The following is a 23,960-nucleotide window of genomic DNA, read 5'->3' on the forward strand; positions in this document are numbered from 1 at the left end:
TAAGATTACAGTGTGAGTTTGGAAAGAAACTGGTTCATGGTTTTTGCTACTAGTTCATTTAGTGGTCTGAAAATGACAAAAGGTGAAAGATTATTGCCACTCTTGAACAGGGAGAAAAAATTAAGGATTAGAGGCTCTTCTGCATTTTCAAGAAGAAAAAAACCCAAAACTACTATTAAGCATTGATTTCCTTGCATAGATAGCAAATATAGTTGAAAGCTGTTTTTCAAACTATAGCACTGAAGCAAGGCATTGCTTTTATAGAAGCATAGTAAGAAATCTAAAACACACAAGAGGTTTTAATGTTTTTAGAAACAAATGAAATTTCCATTTAAAATTGATAAGCAGCGTAAGTTTTATTCTAACAAGAAAATAGAAAAATCAATTAAAAGGTGAATGAGAATGGCAATTTATTTTCAAAATGAGAGACTTTTAAATAAGATTTACAACTTTACACATTTAAGTTTCATTATGAGCTGTCAGAGATCTAAATGCCGTATGCCTAAACTTAATGCAAATATATATTCTTCTGCAAAGAAAATGCCACCTAGTGGATTTCTGAAGTAACATAATTACCTGCTTTGGAAACTGAAGGGTAATGAAAATAGAACAGGGCTCAGTATGTTAGTTCTTTGGCTTTCTTCCTCCTCAAATTATTGTTAATGATTTGGAAGTAAATGTTAGCAAGATAGAGAAGATAGTTATATTTTTATTAAAAATATTTTGCTTTGCATTTCAGGGGAAGCAAAGATAAGATTTTTGTTGTTAAGAGTAATCCTTATATGCCTGATAAATTGATTACAGTTGGAATTAAACACATGAAATTCTGGCGTAGAGCAGGTAAGGAAACTTCTCAGAATTACGGCATTTTCTGTAATTGAAGTATAAATACTGCATCTCTTATAGTATGTTTCATGCATTAAAGGCAAATGTTTTCTCTGTATACCTCTTTAAGTTAGTTTAGCCCTGGTAGAAGTAATGTTAATTGGCATTATGGTATTAGTGGGAATGCTTTTTAAGATCAATTTGCTATGGAGCTAGAGCTACACAAGTGGAACAGACCCTGGATTTCCTACTGTCTGTTTTTATATCTAATAATAATATAGTGCATCTGAAAATGTTACAGAGCTGCTTTAAAGTCATAAAACAGTTTTTCGAAGAAGGACCTTTAGAACATGTATGTTACAAAGAGGCAGAAATATAAATAAATCTAAGGTTATAAAAATCCACATACAATAATTCAAAGTGCTTGAAGAGGATACATGTGCCAGTTGAGACCTGTTTGTTTAGATACCTCAGCTGAACTTGACAATTAAAAACCAAGACAAAGCAGCTTGCTTTATCTGCTTGAAAAATTTTGAAGAGCGAAAAATCCATTCCCTGATATTAGTGTGAACCTCATTGTTTCAAACTTCAAAACGTATATAAAGACATATGTGCTACAGAAGACTAGCTTATTTGGTAAGAATGTTCTAATTATTCATGCACAATTTATGCTCACGTGAGTCCCTCATAAAGATTAATTGTGGAGAGAAAAGTCTGATGATAAAAATTACACTAGTTTTCTCAGTTCTGGCTCCAACAGAAACTAATCGAGATTGCCTGAGAGAAAGCTGTTGAAGTCTATGTAATTATTAATTTTAACAATTGTGCTTGCTATCTATAGAGAGAATAAATGCGTCAGAATATTTACTGAACGAATGACTATAAATTCTTTAGAAAGAAATTTCTAACTGTGATAAAAGCCTGAAGGTGGTGATTTTGAATAAAGAAATGAAATTGTTTAAAATGCCTCTTTATTTTCTCTGGCATTGCTCAGTCAGCAGAAATAAAATTTCTCGGAAGCTACAGCCCATCTGTGCGAAACTGCAGTGGCACACTGGCTAGGCAGTCACCATGAAACACATTTAGCAGTGTTAATGTGAGGAGTGGAGTATCAGTGCACCTTAACAAATGCCAAGTCTCTGAAATCTGCAGTAGAGCAGGTGCACTTGATTTGAGAAGTAACACTAAAATATATGCTTTGGACTAAATTTTCATCAGTGCCAAGTGATGGCAGATTGGTTCAGAGACCTTGCCTCTCCTAAGTACGAGAACAGTATGAAGTGTCAGGTCCTGAGGGCCGTCTGTGTTATACCACATGAAGTTTCTCTGAGGATTGTGAAAATATAAATCTGACTTTCCAGCCAGAAGTTACTATGTGTTATACCTGTCAAATGATTTTAGGTATGTTATTTTAAAGAATTTTTAAACTTACATAGCTGTAACATTTCTATTATCCCGAGGCCAAAAGAGCAAACTTCTAAAATAAAATCAGAAATCTTCTCACTGAAAACATATTGTGAAAAGGATGGGTTGTCGAGATTTAAACTTTTTTTTTTCTTTCAAGTTAATTTCATTAGGAATTTCTGTGAACTATGTGGTAAATGTTTTTTGTTTAGATGTGAGTTTACAAATATACTTTCTCTTTGTATGTCTATGTGGGTATATGTATGTATTCAAATCCAGGTTCAAGTAGTAAGTTAAAAGTAATGGGGTTTTGTTGAAAGATGCCAAATAGTACAAAAAATTTATTTTTTGAGAACTCTTCTTGGGCTTAATCTTTTGGGGGAGCATGGGTGAACCAGAAGAAAAGGACTTTTTGCTCTGGGTAAGGTTGTATAGTTTTTGGAAAGTAATTCTAAGCAAACATTTAATGACTTGTTTTTGGTTTCAACCAGGTGGAGGACTAATTGGGAGAAAGGGGTGCATAGGTGCATTGGGAAGAACCGATACAATGATGTGTGCAGTATATGGCTGGACTGAAGAGATGGCATTCTCTGGAACTTCCACAGGGGATGTGTGTATTTGGAGAGATGTGTTTCTCATAAAAACTGTCAAAGCACATGATGGTCCTGTGTTCAGCATGCACGCATTGGAAAAAGTAAATAAACTGCTCATTGTTTTTTGATGTCTGGACAAAAAAGTCTATGAAGTTAGGCCTTTCCCAAACTCAGGAATCCATGGCTGTATTTTGATTACAGAAGCCTTGTGAGGTCAAAATTCAAAATAATGTTTTATGCATGTCTAATTCTTGTTATATATCATGCTGTTTCTCAAACCGGTGTGGTACAGTGACATCTTATTCAGTAATTTTCATGACCTCTTACTAAAGAAATAATAGTAATAATAGTAACTTATGATAAGTAAAAGTACTTTTTGATTTAAGCATTCATAAGTTTAATGGAATATGTGAGCTTGTGAGAGAGGAAGATGGTCATACTCGTACTATTTTGTGCTGTAGTTATTGTCTCCTAGTAAAAGCATTCAGTCTGTAGATCACTAAGTACTCTCTCCTGATTCTCAACTTCTTTTGGCTCAGGAAAGCCTTTAAGCGTGTGCTTAAGTGTGAATGGGTGTTCAGTTAGATTACTTGTATGTTTGAAGTTATGTATATGTTTGTGTTTTGCTAGGTTAGACAAAGTTGCTCCACCTTCTAATATATGAGTTTCAGTATAGTAGCTTCGGACAAAGCATGTGTTATTTATATTGTAAGAACTAAGTTCTTCAAAGGAAAGTACTAATGATTTTGGTATTAAGTATACTAGTTGCTTCATTAAATAGCTGTAAATAATTTTTGAAGACAGAATAGTACAAATATGCATATATTTGAACAATTTAAGCACTAATCAAATTTTTGTGAGTGGTACCAAATTTGGCTTGGAGTAATGAGGTGAAATGCCAAAGGGATATTGAGGCTAAGTATCAAGAAAATCATTTCAGTATGTCAGTTAAATTATTTTTCTGGTATGGTAGAAGCTTATTGGTTGGAACTTTTAAATCCAGCCTGTATACATGGACTGTACAGAACTGCGCTGCCTTTGTCAGGAGGAGAATTAATCATTTTGTTACTCCTGATCTTTTCATCTCTAACATCTGTAGTTTGGTGCATTACAGTGTTGTATATAATCCATTTTCAGTATTGGCAGAAATCACAAAAAAATTAAGGAAAGATAATGATTGTAACTTGTGATTCATTTTTTTTTAATGATTTTTTTTTTTTTTTTTTTTCCAGGGATTTGTCACTGGAGGAAAGGATGGGGTAGTAGCTCTCTGGGACGATACCTTTGAACGTTGTCTCAAAACCTATGCCATCAAAAGGGCTGCTTTGGCCCCTGGGTCTAAAGGTAACACAGACTTTATCCTATTTTTTTATTCTATTTAAAATACTTTGTTTAGGGAACTCTTTCTGTGGAATTACTTTCCCCAGTAAGAGGAAATCTTTTTTGACGTAACAAATACTCAAAAATTTTTTTTAAAGCTTTATTGATTATAAATAAGTCATTTTCCTGTTGGCAGAGGAAAGGTATGTTGTAACATCTCTTGGCAAATTTAGTGGGTGCAGATCATAATATTTACCTTATTATCTGCCTGGTAGCAATATAGTAGTATAGTTGATACTTCACATGGACATTTTTTCACTAAGATTACCAATAAGTCAGGCTGGTTAAACTTCAAAGATACTCTGAGAACAAACATTAATGTCAGTTGGGTAATTGCTAAATACTCCCAAACAAATCCAAACATACAAGTTCTTCCATGCAGGAGTATGTTCTTACTTGTTTACTACTGAGTATCTTTTTGTACAGTGAGAATATAATGTGCATATGTGTGAAAAATCCTCTTTAAGGCATACTTGAGAACTTGTCTTATAACATTTTAACACTCTAGGTCTCCTCTTAGAAGATAATCCTTCTATACGTGCCATATCTTTAGGACATGGTCATATTTTAGTGGGCACAAAGAATGGTGAAATATTGGAAGTGGATAAAAGTGGACCAATAACTCTGCTGGTTCAGGTACATGTTAAATATCAGTCAAATATTCCATACCACAAACACTTGTGTTTTTTTTTTCCTAAGTAAAGACTGTTGTGAAATAACAAGCATTTTAATTACTAGTGAAGTTAGCGAGTTACTATCATGTCATAGATTTTTAATGCTAGGCTAGACCATTATGACTCTTTAATGAGCAAAACAGATCACAGAATTTCATGTACTAATTTGTTCAACAAGTTCATCCTTACAAACAGACCAAGATCATATTTCTATTAAAAAAAAGAAAAAAAGTGTGTGAAACAGTAGATCCTCCACTAAATTACTTATTAACTTTTTCTGAGTACAAGTTATTCTTATTATTTTTAAAAGTTGTCTCCTTGAGGTTTATTTTTAGATTTTCTTTGTAATTATGTAAAAAGCATTTTGGTTTTTTTTGCCATACCAAACAGACTGCACTTTTTAAGGCTGACAACAAAACAGATTTTTACATCATATCATAATATGATTTTCTTTCATACTTAAATAAAAATCTGTGCATCTTTAATTCACACTTTGAGTAGCCAATGCAATGTGTAAAGAACTGGATTTCTTTAAAGAAGGTGTTAGAACCTAAGGTAAAGTCTACATCATAGAATAGTTTGGGTGGGAAGGGACATTTAAATGTCATCTAGTCCAACCCCCCCTACAATGAACAGGGACATCTTCAACTAGATCAGGTTGCTCAGAGCCCTGTTCAACCTGACCTTGAATGTTTCCAGGGATGGAGTCTCTGCCACCTCTCTGGGCAACCTGTTCCAGTGTTTCACAACCCTCATTATAAAAAATTTCTTCCTTATATCTAGTCTGAATCTACCCTGTTTTAGACTAAAACCATTATGCCTTGTACTATCGCTACAGGCCCTGCTAAAATGTTTGTCCCCATCTTTCTTACAGGCCCCCTTTAAGTACTGAAAGGCCGCAATAAGGTCTCCCCAGAGCGTCCTCTTCTCCAGGCTGAACAACCCCAACTCTCTCAGGGTTTCCTCATAGATAAGGTGTTCCTTACCTCTGATCATTTTTGTGGCCGCCTCTGAACCCGCTCCAACAGGTCCATGTCTTCCCTGTGCTGAGGGCCCCAGAGCTGGATGCAGTACTCCAGGTGGGGTCTCACCAGAGTGGAGTAGAGGGGCAGCATCTCCCTTGACCTGCTGGTTACACTTCTTTTGACGCAGCCCAGGATATGGGCTGTGAGTGCACATCGCCGGCTCATGTCCAGCTTTTCATCTACCGGTACCCGCAAGTCTTTCTCCGCAGGGCTGCTCTTAATCTCTTCATGCGCCAGCCTGTATTGATACTGGGGGTTGCCCTGACCCATGTGCAGGACCTTGCACTTGGCCTTGTTGAACCTTATGAGGTTCACATGGGCCCCCCTCTTGAGCTCGTCCAGGTCCCTCTGGATAGCATCCCATCCCTCAGGCATGTCAACCGCACCACAGAGCTTGGTGTCAGTGGCAAACTTGCTGAAGGTGCACTCATCCCACTTCCTGTGTCATTGACACAGAAGTGTGTGAGGATTATTTCACAGGGAAAAGTTTTTTCTAGTACCAATTACTGTAATTTGCACTTTTACTGTAAGTCGCAGGGTGAGGTTTTTTCAGGTGGTCTTTGTTTCTATTGAGATATTTCTTTATTATCCTCTAAAGAGACACATGTTCATTCTCCGTTTTGTTTTGTTTTTTTTAACTTCCTTAAATGTATTGTTTCATATTTCAGTTTAAAATACAAAGTCATCTGATTCATTGTGTTTTTTCAGGGTCACATGGAGGGGGAAGTTTGGGGTCTAGCTACTCATCCTCATTTACCTATTTGTGCCACTGTAAGTGATGACAAAACCTTAAGAATATGGGATTTATCTCCTAGCCACTGTATGTTAGCTGTTCGCAAATTGAAGAAGGGTAAGATGCTTAGTATGAAAAAATATTTAACTGAATTCAGTTGACATTTACTAGCATTATGAATCTTTCAAAAGCAAGATTGAATAAATTCCTTTGCTCAAATTAATTTATCGATGCTGTGTTCATGAGTTATGTAGCCCTTAAGCTAATGAATCTGTATGAAGGATTTCTGTGTAATACTGTTCTTAAGGTTATTTGCAATTGTAACATATTGAAGTCAGTGAATTTACAATAAGTTGAGCCAATTACATAAATCTGCTGTGTTGCTTATAGTATTGCAAGCTTTTTTGAACAGTGGAGGACTTCAAATGTAGAAATATTTTGAAGTCTTAGAAGTAATGCTGAATTTCTCTTCTTTGTGAACATTAGAAGAAACTGGAATCTCAAGGAAAGAGAACAGTCATAAAATTCTTACTTGTTGTATACTATCTAACTAAATTCTATTTTGACAGATGGAAAATCTGTTGTAAGTGACTTCAGGAGAAGGAGACTGTAAGTCTCCTTGTAAGGAGACTTTTTTAGGATTAGACGAGACTGGCCTTAACAAGCTTTTAATGATATATATATGCTTTGCTAGACAGAGGAGTACAATATCTATTTGGCATTCAGTAAGGCATTTTCATCCACCTTATAGGAAGCTTAGTTGAAGATGATTTGGATTGATAATCTAAGAAGAGTCATGAGCTGGCTTGAGCAGGGATTAAACAAGGAAGTTTCCAGTTGGTGAAGTCTGTTCAAGTCTTAAAGCTGATATTTCTTAATACTTTTAAGAGTAGTTTTGGCAGAAAAATAAGGACTGCGGTGACTTAATTTGCTGATGAGACCCATTTTGAGATGCTTTGGCGATCTCAAAAAGTGCCTGTGTACTGTACAGAAAGAGCTGAATACTTAGGCAGACTGCAGTAATGGACATGAGATAATATTTGGTAATTAAAAAAGGCAAGACTCGATGACTATAAGAAAAATGTCTGTGTAGCTGAGGAGTAACTTGGGATGTTCTAGCTGATCACAGGATGATAATTACGTGTGAGAGTGAGGTATTTTTCCCAGGACATATTGAAGTATTCACCTAATTTACAAGAGGCTAATCAGAATATTTTTGGTGTACACTTTTCATCTGTGTTCAGCTGAATGAAATTAAACTGAAAGTTGAGTATGGAGAAGGAGGAGCTACAGGACAATGAATGCGAAGCTTTGTGGTGGAGTCAGCTAAATAAAGGGTTACTGTCTACAAGTTAATCAGAGGAACATATAGTAGGGAAAAATATTTACACTAATGGAAAATTCTGTCATGGAAGCAAATCTGTATAAGCTGACCTGAAATAAATTTAGATTGGAAATTAAACTGTTTTTCAAGTGAAACTTGACATGTTTATTAAAAGGATTATATGACATAGTGACCATGATTGCAAATGACTGGATTCTGTGAGTCTAGAAGGTCTTTTCCAGCTGTGTTCTCCTTACCAGAGCAAATGGTAACAAACAACTGGTGCCAGACACTAAGGAGAGCAAATTAAAAATATATAGACAATAGTGATTAATCTGTATTACTAATGTAGAACATATGTCAATTAATATGGAAATAAATGTAATCTAAGATTCTGGGATTGTGTACTTTTCGATTTGCCAAGAGCTTCTGTGTGCTATCACAGATGTAGAGCTTGGAAATTATCTTGGCAGCATCTAAAAAATTTCATTAGACTATAAACTATAAGAACAGCTTGCTTTTACCACTGGAAAAAATAAATCTAAAAGAGGGATTGTGCACTGTAAATGTACCTGAATGCCACTTCTGTATTCCTCATAGGAGGCAGATGTTGCTGCTTTTCTCCTGATGGAAAAGCATTGGCCGTTGGTCTCAACGATGGAAGTTTTTTGATAGTTAATGCAGATACCCTGGAGGATCTAGTCTCTTTCCAGCACAGGAAAGATGTTATTTCAGAGATCCGATTTTCTCCTGGTAAGTGATTTAAAATGAAGAATTTTATATCAAGGTTCTTCAAGCAAACTTTATAACCTTTAAAAGATAAAGAAGTAGACATTTGTAGTACTCTTTTTACATGTAACAAGTCAGCAAGACTAATACTAACATTTTTAAAAATATTGGGTGTGAAGTCCTATGTTGCTCATTTAAGGATGAATTTATTGGAATAGGCTTGCTCATAGTAACCTCCTGAATGCAACAGTCAATTTTAAATCATGAACATCCAGCATCCTCCCTAGGTCCCTAGGGTTCCACTTTGAGCTGCATAAGTTTGACCCTTCACTGAGGTTACTGTTAGCTAATGAGAATGCTTGAAAGGGATGTGTCAGAAAGGTCTGGCATCTTCTTTTTTCTTCTTTCCCCCTTTACAGTGCTTAGCACTCCCGGTGAGGCTAGATTTTTTATTTTTTTTTCAAATAGTACAGCTTTTATTTAGGAACTCAAATATATGACCTAACCTAATAATACTACTTTAGTGAAAATACTCTTCTGTAGGAGAAATTTGATGCAAACTACTGATACCAGTTCTCATGCAGCAGTACTTTCTGGTTACCTAAGCCTTGCTGCTCTCTGAGTGCAATAGATGTTTAAAATTTCATCAAATGTAGTTTTTATTGTTTGAAGATGTAATGATGTAATGGTTGTATATTTCATACTGATTTTGATTATGTGATATGAACGTTAGTCTGTCAGGGACTATGTATAAATTAGCAGGTTCACTTCAAATAACTCTGAGTTGCATATAGCTAAATTCCAGAATGTACTTGTGTTTAATACACAGAGCGCTACAATTTTTGAAAATGTCTTGTGTTTCTACTGATGTGTTTTAGGGGCTGGGAAGTACTTAGCTGTGGCATCCTGTGACAACTTTGTAGATATTTACAACGTAATGAGCAGTAAACGGGTAGGAATCTGCAAGGGAGCCTCCAGCTATATCACACACATGGACTGGGACGTAAGAGGTAAGTAGCATTCGTTCTAAAAATCTGCTGGAAGACTGATCACATTATAGACTAAATACACTACATCTACAGTATGAATTTATGGTATCACTGATACCACACTGATTTGTTTCTTCAGTTTATGAATATGCTTACAGCACCTGAATAAATATAAAAACATGATTTTTACTATTGTTTATATATTTAGAAGTTGTGTAATTTGAAGTAGAATAGATTGTCTATATAGATTGGTTGGTTTGGAGGTTTGGGGATTATTTTTTTTTTACATCTTCTGTGTTTATTGTTTGACTTCTATTTCTTGAATAATGTACTGCATAATGCAGTGCATCTGTAGCTCAGGATTATGTATCCTTGTTGTCAAATATAGCAGAAAGACTGGATTTCCTGTCTTCCTGGGTCTTAATACATGTTTAATTTAAATACTAACTTTAGTCCTGTTTCATAAAAAGCAAGGCAGTGCGATCGTGCAATCTGTTAGTTCCTGCTCTTATTCCTCTACATAATCACTTTTGAAACAGTCTAATTTAATTTGAAAGAGTGTTATAAGTTAGTTTCCCCTGAGAATTTTGAAAACAGGAAGAGGACAGAAACATTAATGAGAATTTCCCTCAGAAAAAAAGTAGTATAATGGCAAGCAGTCAGCTGCTTGGAAGCAGCCATTGGCTAGGCAGCCTATGTGCTTCTCAATCCCAAGAGCACATGCATACTGGTCAGCCAGATGTCACAAACAAGCTCTGAATTAGACCCGGTACGCGTTGTCCACCATCTGATGGGACAACCATAAACAGGAGAGAAAAGCAGTGCATTATTACAGTTTTCAAAGAGAGGAGGAAGGACTGTGAATTTAAGGGGTCAAAGGACTCAGATCTTCAGAAGCCCATACTTCCAGATCCACTGTTCATGTATGCAGCTTTTTCCAATGGAAACAAATAATCTGTGTAATGCTGTTAGCAACAAAAATTTGAAAATAACCTTTTTTCTGTTTTTTTTTGTTTGGTTGGTTGGTTAGGTTTTTTGGGTTTTGTTTTGTTGTGGGGTTTTGGGTTTGTTTTTGGTTTTTGTTTTTTGTTTTTTTTGTAAAATGGAATCTTCTATTTAATGTCAATATACCATATGTAATATGTTTTATAGGGAAGCTCTTGCAAGTCAACACTGGTGCTAAAGAGCAGTTGTTTTTTGAAGCTCCTCGTGGGAAAAAACAGACAATTCCTAGTTTGGAGGTGAGGAAATAGACTGCCTTCTTAACTTGTTTGCACATTAGAGTTATGATACAACCATCTATACCACGTAAGACAGAAGGATGTATAAAATTATAATTTTAACTGGTCTGTTGAAAAAACTTCGGTTTAGGCATTTGCTGTCCTTGACCCTTTTTTGCAGCCTGTTCAATTAGATAATGTAATCAGAATGATAAAATACGTAAGGGATTATCACATTTGTCTCTTCTGTTAAGAATGGACATTTGGCTGATTTATGCATGCATGAAAGTCTCACTGGGCTTCTGTATGCCTCTTTTGATACCTAAACACCTTTGAAAATCTATTTGCAGATTACTGAGCCCGAATCTTGCTGTGGAGGACCTCACGTCTAACTTTACATAAGAGTGCAATACAGTATACATAATATATATAGGCAAGTGTAGTATATTGTAGCTATAATACTGATTTGTTTTCTCAGACATGGAGCATTGTCATAGGGCAGGGAGTGAAAATGGATAATTTTCAGATAAAGTTTTCTATGAGATTGAAAGGCAGTGTTGAAAAAAGTAATTTGTTTTCTCTAGCATAGAAGGGCAGGTAAGGTCAAAATTTTTTAAATACTTCTAGAGGTTTTTGAACTGGAAGTTAATAGAGGTAAAATTAAGGGTCTTGAATAAAATCCTGAATAGTCAGAAAATAAGTGGTTAATATGTTAAAATAGTATCTTGTTATGTGATGTATCTTTCAATGCAAGGACTTTTTCTTGAAATCAGATATGGAAGAAAACTGCCTGGGAAGAAGCATGCTCTGTCTTAAACAGGTTGTTTTTGTAGGTGGAAAAGATTGGCTGGGCATCATGGACAAGTGTTCTGGGCTCTTGCTGTGAAGGAATCTGGCCAATAATTGGTGAAGTCACAGATGTAACTGCTTCATGCCTCACTAGTGATAGTAAAGTATTAGCCACAGGAGATGATTTTGGATTTGTGAAACTGTTTCGATACCCTGCTAAAGTAAGTAATTTTCAGCTGTTCATAGAGAAGATTGATTAATAAAACTGCCTTTTCATAACTGTAAAAATTCATCACTCGGAAGAAAATAGCACTTTCATATTTTTGTCCTTGTGATCAAGGAATGCATTCAATATTACACTGCAATTTGCAATGCATTAAACTTTCAGTTAGTGAGAATGACCATTCCAGGTCAGACTAAGGAGCCATCTCATGTAGTGTCCTATCACCGACAGTGGCAAATACATAGGGGAAAACTGTAAGAATGGCAATGGGAAAGGCACTGTGTAATAACATCTTAGGCATTAATATCCTCAGTGTGGTTTTTATCAGTGTCATTTTTAGCCCCTTAAGCTCTTGTTTTGGAAGACAGTGAACACTTCTTCTTCGCCTTCATTTCACTCATGATTTTATAGACACTCATTCTGTCCAACCTCTGTAATTTTTCTCTTAAGATGAAGAGATCTAATATTATTTAATTATGCATCATGGAAAAGCCATTCCAAAAACACATTATATTTTTACTGCTCTTCTAGAAGCTTTCTAATTTTCCTGTATATTTATCAGTAAACATGTCTTCAATTTTGGATATTTTGCTATGCTAGGGATGGTAACAATGCACAAGTATTGACTCAAAATGTACTGTGTGCATTTTATTCTTAATCTGTTAGATTATCTTCTCTTTTAAGAAAAACAATACAGTGTTTATTGCTGGAATCTGTTTTTAAACAAATTCTTGCATGCTTGGTATGGAAATATGGTTAACATTTCATGAAGCTGCTATAGTAGAGGAACTTGGCAAATCATGTGATGCATACTAATGCAAAACAGCTGAAGCATAAACTGTAGAGAAGTTAGGAACATGTGCACTGGCAACTCATTTAAGTTTTATCTAGCAGACTGGTTAAATTTAATCTGTGCCTTTTCTTCTCCCTTCTTAGGGAAAGTTCGGAAAATTTAAGAGATATGTTGCTCACAGTACCCATGTAACAAATGTCCGTTGGACCTATGATGACAGTTTGTTGGTCACTGTTGGAGGAGCAGACACCTCTTTAATGCTGTGGACGTACGAAGTGGAAGGACATCGGGATAGCAGGCAGTGTGACAGTGAAGAGTCTGATCTAGATTCTGAAGAAGATGGAGGTCAGTAATAATTTGTAAAACTAGCTGGATTATGCTATCTCAAGAAGACTTTTTTAATGCAAACCTGCTAATTTAGAACTAATCAAGTTTTATATATGATTGTTTTAATCTTAAATAGTGAAGACACTTCAAAAACATTAAGTAAAATGTCTTTGTGGGGAAAGGACTGATAAACTGTTGTGAAGAAAGTTATAATGAAGTGTTTGACTTACTGCTTTGAGTCAGAGTATATAAAAAGACTCTTGACATCTTTTAAATGAAAAAATATTAAGTGCCAATTATAGGTAACTTCCAAAAATCTATATAGAAAAATACACTCATCACAGTTTGAATTAGGGCACTAATTCTAATGGAATGATGTTGAAATCTGTATAATGTGAGATCATAGTTACCTTGATTTTATAGCATCTGTTTCCATAACACGAACGCATAGTGGACTGAGGTAGGCTGATGTTCATATATGAAACAGTCTATTGCAAGATCATAATATCAATAGTTATAAAGTGTTAATTACATTTCATAGAACTAAATTCCGTTGGTTTTGCCATACTTAATGTTTTCCTTTCCATGTTATAATTCCAAGGGTTCATGAGCCTCCAAACTTGTTCTCTGCTCCCAAGTGCAATTTTTTCTCCTTGTCAATTCCTCAGTCTTTAAGCATTTTTAAAGTATCACTGCTACTCTTTCAATAGTACTGTGAAATAAATTAACTTCAGTTTTCACTAAAATCTGCTAAATGACCAAAGAGATACTTTAAATATTAGAGGCTGTCCTGGTTTCATCTGGGATAGAGTTAATTGTCTTCCTAGCAGCTGGTATAGTGCTATGTTTTTGAGTTCGGTATAAGAAGAATGTTGATAACACACTGATGTTTTCAGTTGTTGCCAAGTAATGTTTAATCTAAAGTCAAGGATTTTTCAGCTTCTCATGCCCAGCCAGCGAGAAGGCTGGAGGGGCATAAGAAGTTGGGAGGGGACACAGCCAGGACAGCTGACCCAAACCAGCCAAAGGGGTATTCCATACCATGGGACGTCACATCTAGTGTATAAACTGGGGGGAGTGGGGGTGGAGGGATCACTGCTCCTGGACTAACTGGGTGTCAATCGGCAGGTGGTGAGCAATTGCATTGTGCATCATTTGTATATTCCAATCCTTTTGTTATTACTGTTGTCATTTTATTAGTGTTATCATTATCATTATTAGTTTCTTCTTTTCTGTTCTATTAAACTGTTCTTATCTCAACCCATGAGTTTTACTTCTTTTTGCGATTTTCTCGCCCATCCCACTGGGTAGAGGGGGAAGTAAGCGAGCAGCTGCATGGTGCTTAGTTGCTGGCTGGGTTAAACCATGACAGAGGCATATTAAATATTCTTTGGAGAAGAATTTTTTTGCACTTTCTGCTTTAAAATACTGAAGACTACATCCACAAAGTAATTTTAACTGCCTACAGGGAGACTTGGTCAACTTTAGCTTTCTGAATCAAAAACTGCAATTGTCAGAGTTTTTGTTCGGCTTCTGCCTGCGACCTGTTAGCACATACTTGCCCAATAAACGTTCCCTAGGCTCTGGTACTTTACACAGAACCCTCTTAAGCTATGTGTTCAAGAGTACTCTAAAAGAAAGAGAGGTCTGTTAAGCTTTACAAGAAAAGACATTGACATCTTTTTCCACAAAAGTTTCTCTTCATCAGGTCCTTTTAATTTCAGTTAGAGTTAAGAACTATTCATAAAGTTGGCATTAGTAGCCTCGATCTTTGGGAAAAAAAAAAATGGAGGTAAGTAACAACTCTGTCACTATTTAGCTTTTTTGCCACGTTTACTGTAGTAAACATCATCTTGGTGTGCCTGACTGTCCCTAAGCATTGTGGAGGAACCCTGTGCAGACCTCTGGATTCCACCCTACTGGATGGATCCTGAAATTGAGAACAAACTGGTGCTAAGTCTTCCAGGACTTAACAGCAGGTGTCATGTAGCAAGGTCCTTTGGTAGTGACCCTGAGTTAAGGCCAAGCAGAAATGGGCTAGCTTTGAATGTCCCTTGAATCTTTGTTAATCATTTTTTCCACAAAGATATTATAGAGAATTTTTTTCTTAGAATGCCTTTTATTAACAGTGTTTATGATTTCTAGCTATTTTCTTTGTTGTGTATTTATGTTACTAATTATACATGGTATAATTGTTCTTGTAGTCCAGTACATTGTTGAAACCTGCCAAAATTATGATTTAATTTTTTTTTTCTGGTATCTTATTTTGTTTTGATACTGTTCAATCTGATTTTGTTAGGTTATGACAGTGATGTGACAAGGGAAAATGAAATTAATTACACCATTAAAGCCTTATCAACAAACATTAGACCAATGTTTGGAATTAAGCCTCATCTGCAACAAAAGGAGCCAACCTTAGATGAAAGGTAATTGCTAAATTAAAATTCTAGCCAAGAAAGCAATCTGAAAAGATGATTAATAGTAAAACATAATTATATTGGAATATATATAACTTTAAAAGGGTATGTATAAAAAGAGTGGAAATACTTCTTTAAAAAAAAAATAAAAATTAAGAAAAGTCTTGCCTAAGTACTAGTCTGTATCTTTTTCAGAGAGCACAAAAGACTACAAATGATGTATGTATATTATGTTTGGGGATTTTCTTGAGACAATTATTTGCTGATGTTTGATAATATGTTCTTTTTGAAACTTAAATACCAAGTGGTATCTAGTGATGGCATTATAGGCATGAACCTCTACAATTGTTTTATTGAAAGACAGCTCTCAATTTTTTGTTTTTTTTTCCGACAAACTAATCTGACTAATTCAGCTGTAATTGCTCGCTGCATTGTTTCTGTGTCCATATAACTTCTACCTTTCTTTGAAAAATTCTGTCCACAGTGGTTCTGCAGTTTCTATTAATGAGTCTTGGAAAATGAAGTTGATTGCTTCGCAGTGTTACTTGTATTGCTTGGTTTGCTTTCGTATGCCTTAGAAGAGAAGGGGGTGGGGAGCAGAGTAGAATAAGACCAGCCAGTAAAGTAGATGTGAAATAAGAAAGAGAATTTATAACCACTAGAGCATAATCTGTTGTAGAATCTGCAGCTGAGCACAGGACCCTGCAAGTTGTTGTTTGTTGCCAGCAAAATAGATGTGGACAGTGTATGTGAGGGAAAAGGAAAGAAGGAATCCTAATACGATACAGTGGCAGTTGAGGAATGCTAGTATTAAAGAGAGGGAAAGGAGGAAAACAACATGGTATAATTAGGTGTAAGGATATACAAAAATAGCAGATTGGAAACTTCCTGCAAGAATGTGAGGAGTTCTGTTATGATGCATATGCTTCTTTCAGCAGTGAAGCTGACAGATCTGTGACGCTCTTGTTGAGTAATGCAACCTGGTGTTTGTGGGAGTTTTGGTGTCGTCTTCTGTTTTTAAGTTGTGTTGTTGAAGGAGAGAATGGATGCCTGCATATAAAGCTGTAGCTGCCTGTCTTGCATTTAAAATGAGAAATGGTCTTTATGTTTATTAATTAGATGTATTTGATGTGGAAATAAAAAAGAAATAATGTGCATGGTATCAACATTTTGGATTCATATTTACTCTTGTTAATGAAAGCTGTGATTCAGGATTTTTTTTTTTCTTAATGAAATTATAAACCTCTTGTATTTCTTTGAATAATTGTTTCTGGAAGCTGAGTGAGTTGTGTTTTTCAGTTTCAAATAAAACATTAAAGAAAATTAATTCTGTAGTAAGGTAACAAGGTTCTGATTCAGAATGCATGAAAGTTCATGAAAAAATTCCATTGACTGTATTGTTTAAAAGTTTGGGGGCCCTAAAACTTCAAAGTAAAGTTTTTGTGAAGAATAAAACCAAAATATGGTTACTGTATGCACTTTAACTTCTGTTCTGCTGAAGTTAATATTGTGTAAGCTTGTTTTAGTAAGACTACTTCCATAGATACTAATTTTTATTTTCTTTTTATTTCCCTTTCCTTTTGCTTCCTATGAAGGCAGGGGGTAGTGAGGTAAGTTCATTTACACAGAGTCCAGGATCAAATGCATTTTAATAACTTAAGCTGCTTGGGAAGGTAGTTGTAATTTGAAATAGAAGTGAAGGCTTTAACTCTTTACTATTAAATAGTAGCTTGTTAATGGGTAGAAAGGGGATAAGGGGTAAAGAATAAGCCCAGTTCTCAGAGCAGGCGTAAGTGAGTACTAAATAGAGTATTTGGGAAGAGGTGATCAAATCTCATCCTCTTTTCCTCAATACTTTGGAGTGGCTAAAGGAACAGCTTGGCTTAAGTAGCAATAGTCAGAGAACTTGCTGGACTTCTGTAAGACTATATCACAGTGTTGGTGTAGATGTCCAACATGGAATAAAAAGTGCAGGGAGCATGTTGTAGAGATGCCAGAAGTGGCTATGCAAGCAGTATCACCATGTCTGCACCACTGTGTTGGAAATAATAAAGATTCAGGGATGAGAGGGGCATTATTGACTTGACTGCAGCATTTTGGCAATGCACCTATATTACCTAAGGACCTGAGCTGCTAGGTCCACGTAGCATTCATATGACATGCAGAGTCACTAGCTTAGGTGCCAGCATTAGGTAATGGGGTTTTGCACATACTCTATTTAGAATATATGCATACACAAAAATATACTCTTGCATTTGTAGCACAACAAATCCTTAGGCTGTAGGCTACCCTTCAGACTTGTAGACTGAGCTGCCAGGACACTTGGAGCCACACTGGTTAAGAAAGGAGAACCCCTCTCGTACCTGCCTGGACCCTGTTTCCACAGTGAAATCACATCCCCGTGGTGACAGATGATAGAATTGTGTTAATCTCTGTGTATCCTTCTGCAGACAACACTGTCTTCATCTGAAGTTTAGATGATACCATTAGCAACCTTTATCAAATTAATTCTGTTTTTAGGCTTTTAAAAAAATGTGTTACCTGTGAAGTCAGTGTTTCTGTATAAGTTATACAGAGCATATGTAACTAAAATAGACTTTTCTTCTGTGTTTGTTCATTTACAGGGTTTTTGGGTATACTGCTGTGGTGGGTTGACCCTGGCTGGATGCCAGGTGCCCACCAAAGCTGCTCTGTCACTCCCCTCCTCAGCTGGACAGGGGAGAGAAAATATAATGAAAGGCTCATGGGTCAAGATAAGGACAGGGAGAGATCACTCAGCAATGACTGTCAGAGGCAAAACAGACTCGACTTGGGGAAAATTAATTCAACTTATTACCAATCAGATCAGAGTAGGGTTAAGAGAAATAAAAACTAAATCTTAAAACACCTTCCCCCCACCAGTCCTTTCTTCCTGGGCTTAACTTTACTCCCAAGTTCTTTACCTCCTCCCCCCAGCAGCAGAGCGGGATGAGGAATGGGGGTTGCGGTCAGTTCATCACACGTTGTCTCTGCAGCTCCTTCCTCCCCAGGGGCAGGACTCATCACACTCTTCCCCTGCTCCAGCGTGGGGTCCCTCCCATGGGAGACAGTCCTCCACGACCTTCTCCAGCATGAGTCCTTCCCACAGCCTGCAGTTCTTCACAAACTGCTCCAATGTGGGTCCCTTCCATGGGGTGCAGTCCTCCAGTCACAGCCTGCTCCAGCGTGGGTCCCCCACGGGGTCACAAGTCCTGCCAGAAAACCTGCTCTGTGGGCTCCTCTCTCCACAGATCCGCAGGTCCTGCCAGGAGCCTGCTCCAGCATGGGGTTCCCACGGGGTCACAGCCTCCTTTGGGTACCCACCTGCTCCGGCGTGGGGTCCTCCCCGGGCTGCAGGTGGAGATCTGCTCCACCGTGGACCTCCCTGGGCTGCAGGGGGACAGCCTGCCTCACCATGGTCTTCACCATGGGCTGCAGGGGAATCTCTGCTCCGGTGCCTGGAGCACCTCCTCCCCCTCCTTCTTCACTGACCTTGGTGTCTGCAGGGTTGTTCCTCTCACGTGTTTTCACTCCTCACTTCGGCTGCAGTTGCACAGTATTTTTCCTCCTTCTTAAATCTGTTCTCCCAGAGGCGCTACCACCGTCACTGATGGGCTCGGTCTTGGCCAGCAGCGGGTCTGTCTTGGAGCCAGCTGACATTGGCTCTGTTGGGCATTGGGGAAGCTTCTAGCAGCTTCTCACAGAAGCCGCCCTGCTACCAAAACCTTGCCATGCAAACCCAATACAGCTGCTCAGAGTGTGGGTAGTACATCTGTGGTATTCCATGTTATGCGTAGGCTTATTATATTGACTGCCAAACATCAGAAGAGATACGCTTCTTGTAGTAACGTTTTATTGGATGCCTTGTATTCTTGGGATCACAGGTACACACCAGTGTAGAATGTGCTTCTGAGAATGTCTTTCAAGTAATTTTGACTTTGCGTTTAAAGGAGATTCCTTATCAGAAAGTATCTGAACCTCTTTTACTACTGAGTGTAGGAAGAGTTTAATTCTCTGTGGGAGAAGATGGAGATAAATACTACCAGATAATTGAACTCTAGGGCTATGTATAAAGACTTTAAAGACCATACCAAAAACATAGTTACTACTTAAGATTATTGTACCTGACAGCTGAAGTGGAATTCATAAACCCTAGCTGAGTAGTGAAGTTCCCTCTATATAGAAGGAATATGATTTTTAGTATCCAGAGTATTAAATGAGGTAGGCAATAGGAGAACACTAAAGGAAGAAGCATACCAGACGTCTCATCTGTTTCCTACTTCTGTCTCACAAAAGTGAATCTGTGAGGCCAAGAGTTGTAGTCTGGGACTGTGGCCTGGATTTAGAGTCAGAAATTACTCAGCTGGGTACCAAAAATTTATTTACTAAAAATATTTTGATTGAAATATTATTAAAAAGGTTAAGTTGATCTCACCTTTTATGTTGTAAGTAGTAGGATGACACAGAAAATTGGAGTTTTAGGCCATTAGTCTGTCAAATTCAAATATACATCAACAGGTGGGTCAAAACAGCGTCACCCCTTTTTGCTAAAGCTCTGCAGAAAGGAATGAAAGAATCTCTGGGGTCAGAAGGGGAGAATAAGCAAAAGAGGCTGCAAAACACTGCAGTCTGGTGGGTAGATAACTTCTCTGTGAAGTATGGAACGGAACATCAGAGTCTGCTTTTGGTGTAGCATTATAACTTTCTTCCAGTGACCCTTAATTCAAAATGTAAATGCAATTCGCAGAACAGGAATTGGAGCAAAGAATTATTTTTGCTCTCCAACAGAGGTAGTGTCTTGTTCTTAATTTTATGGTTTTGCTCATAAATTATATTTTTTCCTTGCAATAGCAGATTGTAAAAAAAAATTTTGTTTTCCCCTTGAGCACAGTTTTACTAGGAGCAGTGGACATTTCTATGTTGTAATCATTTTTGTGGCTGACACATTAACTTGAGATATGAGTTGCATCAACTTGTACTTTTAGGCAGTACTGCCCTTATTTTTTCCTTCAGGACAAACATGATTTTCCCCAGCTTCTCTGGGACTTTTTTTTTCTTTTGAACAATCTTATCTAAGCAATTCAGTATTTAAAAGAAAATAGAGAGGTATTCTTTGAAAATAAGAGATGCTAGTGCGATAAAAGGTGATATGCTGAATAGAAATATGTTGAAGCCTCAAATTTCAGGCACTTTTAAAAAAAAAAAACTTATGGATGCTAGAACTCAAGATTTCATTCAGATTCAATCGGTTTAAGGTCTGCTTGCAGTGTAGTTTAAGGCCACCTCTGCTAATGATATGTCATTCTCTAGTAGTAAAATTACCATAATATATTATTGACATGGGAATACTTATTTTAACTTCTGTTGAAAACAAAATGGCATTGGCTGTGAGGCAGCACTTATGTCTTTGATTTTAATTATTTATAAATTCTGAATAATATTAAAAGTATTTTTATGTAAAAAGATGCCTACTTTGTGTCTAATGTGGTTGTGTAATAGCTTTACGGATATTCAGCCACACAAAATAAATTGGAAAACCGTTTCTATCCTTTACTAAAAGTTCTTTCTTAGTATGTTTTTGTGCAAGCTAGATTGCTTAAAAGAAAAATGCATCATGGTTGGTTAATTTTGAAAACACTTCTGGCTCAGCTGCTCCCTGAACTGCATATCACTGGAGGTTTGGGGGAAGAATTTGTAGGATATCACTGCATTCTTATTCTGTTCTTATACTCCCTGAAGCATTTGCTATTTGTCACTGTCAAAGGACGATGCTGTGATTAATGTACCTTACGTAAGAATGGCTGTACCAGGACATCTCAAAACTAAACAACCAGGAATTCTGGTTTAATTTTTCATCATAAATTTACCATACTAAAGATTTGCAAGCAACTAAGACCTCTGATAGAGTATGTCTCTCATGGTCATCACTATCCTATTTTCTTAATACATACCATTACTCAATCCATGTGCTGAGATCTCTTGTATGGGAAGATCCCAGTGTTTGATATTTTTTGAAAATCCTTTAGGTGCTCTGCATCTACTCCCACATGCAATTCAAAACCAGGCATTGTGACAAAATTGCTTACGAATTTATTTTTTTTTTCTTGAGGGTTTTTTATGTGTGTGGATGGACATACGCAAAAATACATAATGTATTTTACATCCTTGTGTATTTATAATGGAAAGGGAACTAACAAACTATTTACAAACTAGTCCTTTACTGATCCAGAAGGGAGCAATTTTTTTTACCTGATACAGACAGTAAATAAACCTCAGTTGTACTTCCAAGGGCGTGAGAGAGGGAGGAAGCTACTGAAATGAGGCTTCTTTTATCTGAACCTTACAATTATCACCTTGTAATTGCCACTGAAAGAGAAATGCAGAGATTTTACACAAACATCTTCTGTACATTTTGGATAAATGAACAGAATGCAATTACATTTTTTTGCTTACTGGTTTAGTGACTGTGATATGAATATAAATAGCACAAATTCCAAAGTTCTTTTTGTAAAAAAATGGCTTTATCCTCTCCTTTTGCTCTGTCAACTTGTGTGATTTGGGAGAGGGGAGAAGCCAGGAATCAAAATGAGAAATTATAGCAAGGAAGTTTCTATTAGCAGCTTCTTCCCTCTCTGTTCACCCTATTTGCAGAATGTTAGATTACAAGAAAGTTTAAATTTTAAGTTAAAAAAAAATTATTTTAACACTTTTAGAAAGAAAGCAGGGTTTTCTGAAGCTAACCTTTCTGTGAATCAGTTTCTGCACATTGGAATGTACATTAGTGTGGGGCATTAACCTTGAGATTGAAACCCCTGAAATTTTTGGAGATTTTCTTCACAAGCAAGAATTTCATTATTATTAGTTACTAGTATTGCTGTGTCTCTGAGCACTAGCGATAGACTAGAACAACATTATGGAAAGGAATGGTCTCCCTTTACCAGTTGGAGGCAATTTTTCCTCCTAAAGCTGAGCTAGAACTCATGTCTTTGAGGAAATCAAAAAGCCAGTTACCCAAGGTATCAAGGCTTACCAAATAATCTCCAGTCTTGAATGCAAGGAAGAAAACCTGTTTGTTTTGCAACTAAAATAATCAGATGTGACCAGGAAAGAAATGTCTAGAGGAGTGATTGCATGGCCCAGTGATGAGGGTTGGAAGATTTGTTACTTGGGTTATGATCTGTGTAGACTGACTTTATCAACAGAACCTAAGATATCTGAACAACATGCATTTATTGAAGACCTCGAGGATAGCTGAAACACAGGCATATTGCTGGATAGGTTGAATACAGCTCCACATAATATTTCAGTGATGAAGAAAGTCAGCACAAAAGCCTCTTAGGAAATCTGCCTTGTACCAGTTAGGCATCTGATCATATCTCCATATGTGTAAATATTTGCCAGGTGATAATTAGATATGTCACATGTGGTCCATGTGGAAAATCTTGTTCCGTATTTAAATCATAAGATTGAGAAAGCAGAATTGGAGATTAAAGAATTGAAACTGCCAAAGGAAAGCTAAAAATTTTCCACTGACGATGTGAACATTTGGTTCAGTGGACTCAGGAAAATTGTAAGAGCAAATTGTGCTTCATTCTTGGAGAATTTCCCCTCTATAGCGCTCATTCTGAAAAATATCTGAAAGTGTTTGAATTATGTAGTCCTTGAAGAATTGCATGTTATTGACTGTAAAACCGGTTCAAGATACATTTGAAATCTATCGGGAGAAAAGGTTTAGCTGTTTTCTGTATGAAGAAATATTGCATCAGTCTTGCATTGCAGAATAAAGTTGGAAGTAATTAGAAGAGATTCAGTAAAACAGATTATTTTCATTGGTGGGAAAAAAGAATCCATTTCTAAGTTGTTAACAGTTTTCTTAATTTTCTGGTAAGTTTTCCCTAACAGATGAGAGAAGAATAATTTTTGCTTCACCTGTAAGTGAAAAAGACTGATAACTAATATCCTCCTTGCTGCACTGGAATTACTTGTTAGTTCTTAAAAGCAAATTGAAACAAAGGAAGTGTACCTGCTAATCGGACTAATGAAAAGTGCCCGTGCATAGTACAAATATTAGGAAATAATCTGTACATGCCCATATATTCTGATGGTTAATAATGATTTTTTGCTAGTCAAAGTATAGGAGCATGCATCATATGTGACTGAGAAAACCCATCCAGTACAACAAATTTGTGAGGCAGATGCTGAAATATCTTCAGTCAACAAAACTGAATTAAACAATCATCAAAAAACAGTATATTTCAGCAGTCCTCAGTACTCCACACATTTTGACTAGCTGTGATAGTTGTATTTTAGTATAACTGAATGTATTTTTATGAGTGAACTTGAACATCTGTCTTTAATAGTGAGTTGGCTGTTCTATCCATCAGCTCATTTTGGGAAGTTAAACCTGCACAACCTTTCTTTGAGTAATTCAGGTGTTGTGTTTGTCAACTCTTTGAAAACTTGATATACTCCAGAGGTTTTTGTGTCTGCTTCTGCT

The 23,960-nt window shown here is 36.6% G+C and overlaps 1 protein-coding gene across 3 annotated transcripts in view; it reads left to right on the forward strand.

The window, feature by feature from the left end:
• EML5 (EMAP like 5) overlaps positions 1–23,960 on the forward strand; it is a 112,265-nt gene that overhangs the window by 61,789 nt on the left and 26,516 nt on the right. For 2 of the 3 annotated variants that reach the window (XM_075031080.1, XM_075031079.1), the window contains exons 17-28: positions 740–840; positions 2,721–2,923; positions 4,055–4,166; positions 4,711–4,838; positions 6,610–6,751; positions 8,559–8,711; positions 9,566–9,697; positions 10,829–10,917; positions 11,730–11,906; positions 12,845–13,046; positions 15,328–15,454; positions 17,041–17,055. In XM_075031080.1, coding sequence (XP_074887181.1) covers positions 740–840; positions 2,721–2,923; positions 4,055–4,166; positions 4,711–4,838; positions 6,610–6,751; positions 8,559–8,711; positions 9,566–9,697; positions 10,829–10,917; positions 11,730–11,906; positions 12,845–13,046; positions 15,328–15,454; positions 17,041–17,055 — 1,581 coding nt within the window. The remainder of the gene's footprint in view (positions 1–739; positions 841–2,720; positions 2,924–4,054; positions 4,167–4,710; positions 4,839–6,609; positions 6,752–8,558; positions 8,712–9,565; positions 9,698–10,828; positions 10,918–11,729; positions 11,907–12,844; positions 13,047–15,327; positions 15,455–17,040; positions 17,056–23,960) is intronic. The other variant, XM_075031078.1, reaches the window with a different exon arrangement.

This window comes from Buteo buteo, chromosome 6, assembly GCF_964188355.1.
Source record: "Buteo buteo chromosome 6, bButBut1.hap1.1, whole genome shotgun sequence".
Classification (NCBI taxonomy): Eukaryota; Metazoa; Chordata; class Aves; order Accipitriformes; family Accipitridae; genus Buteo; species Buteo buteo.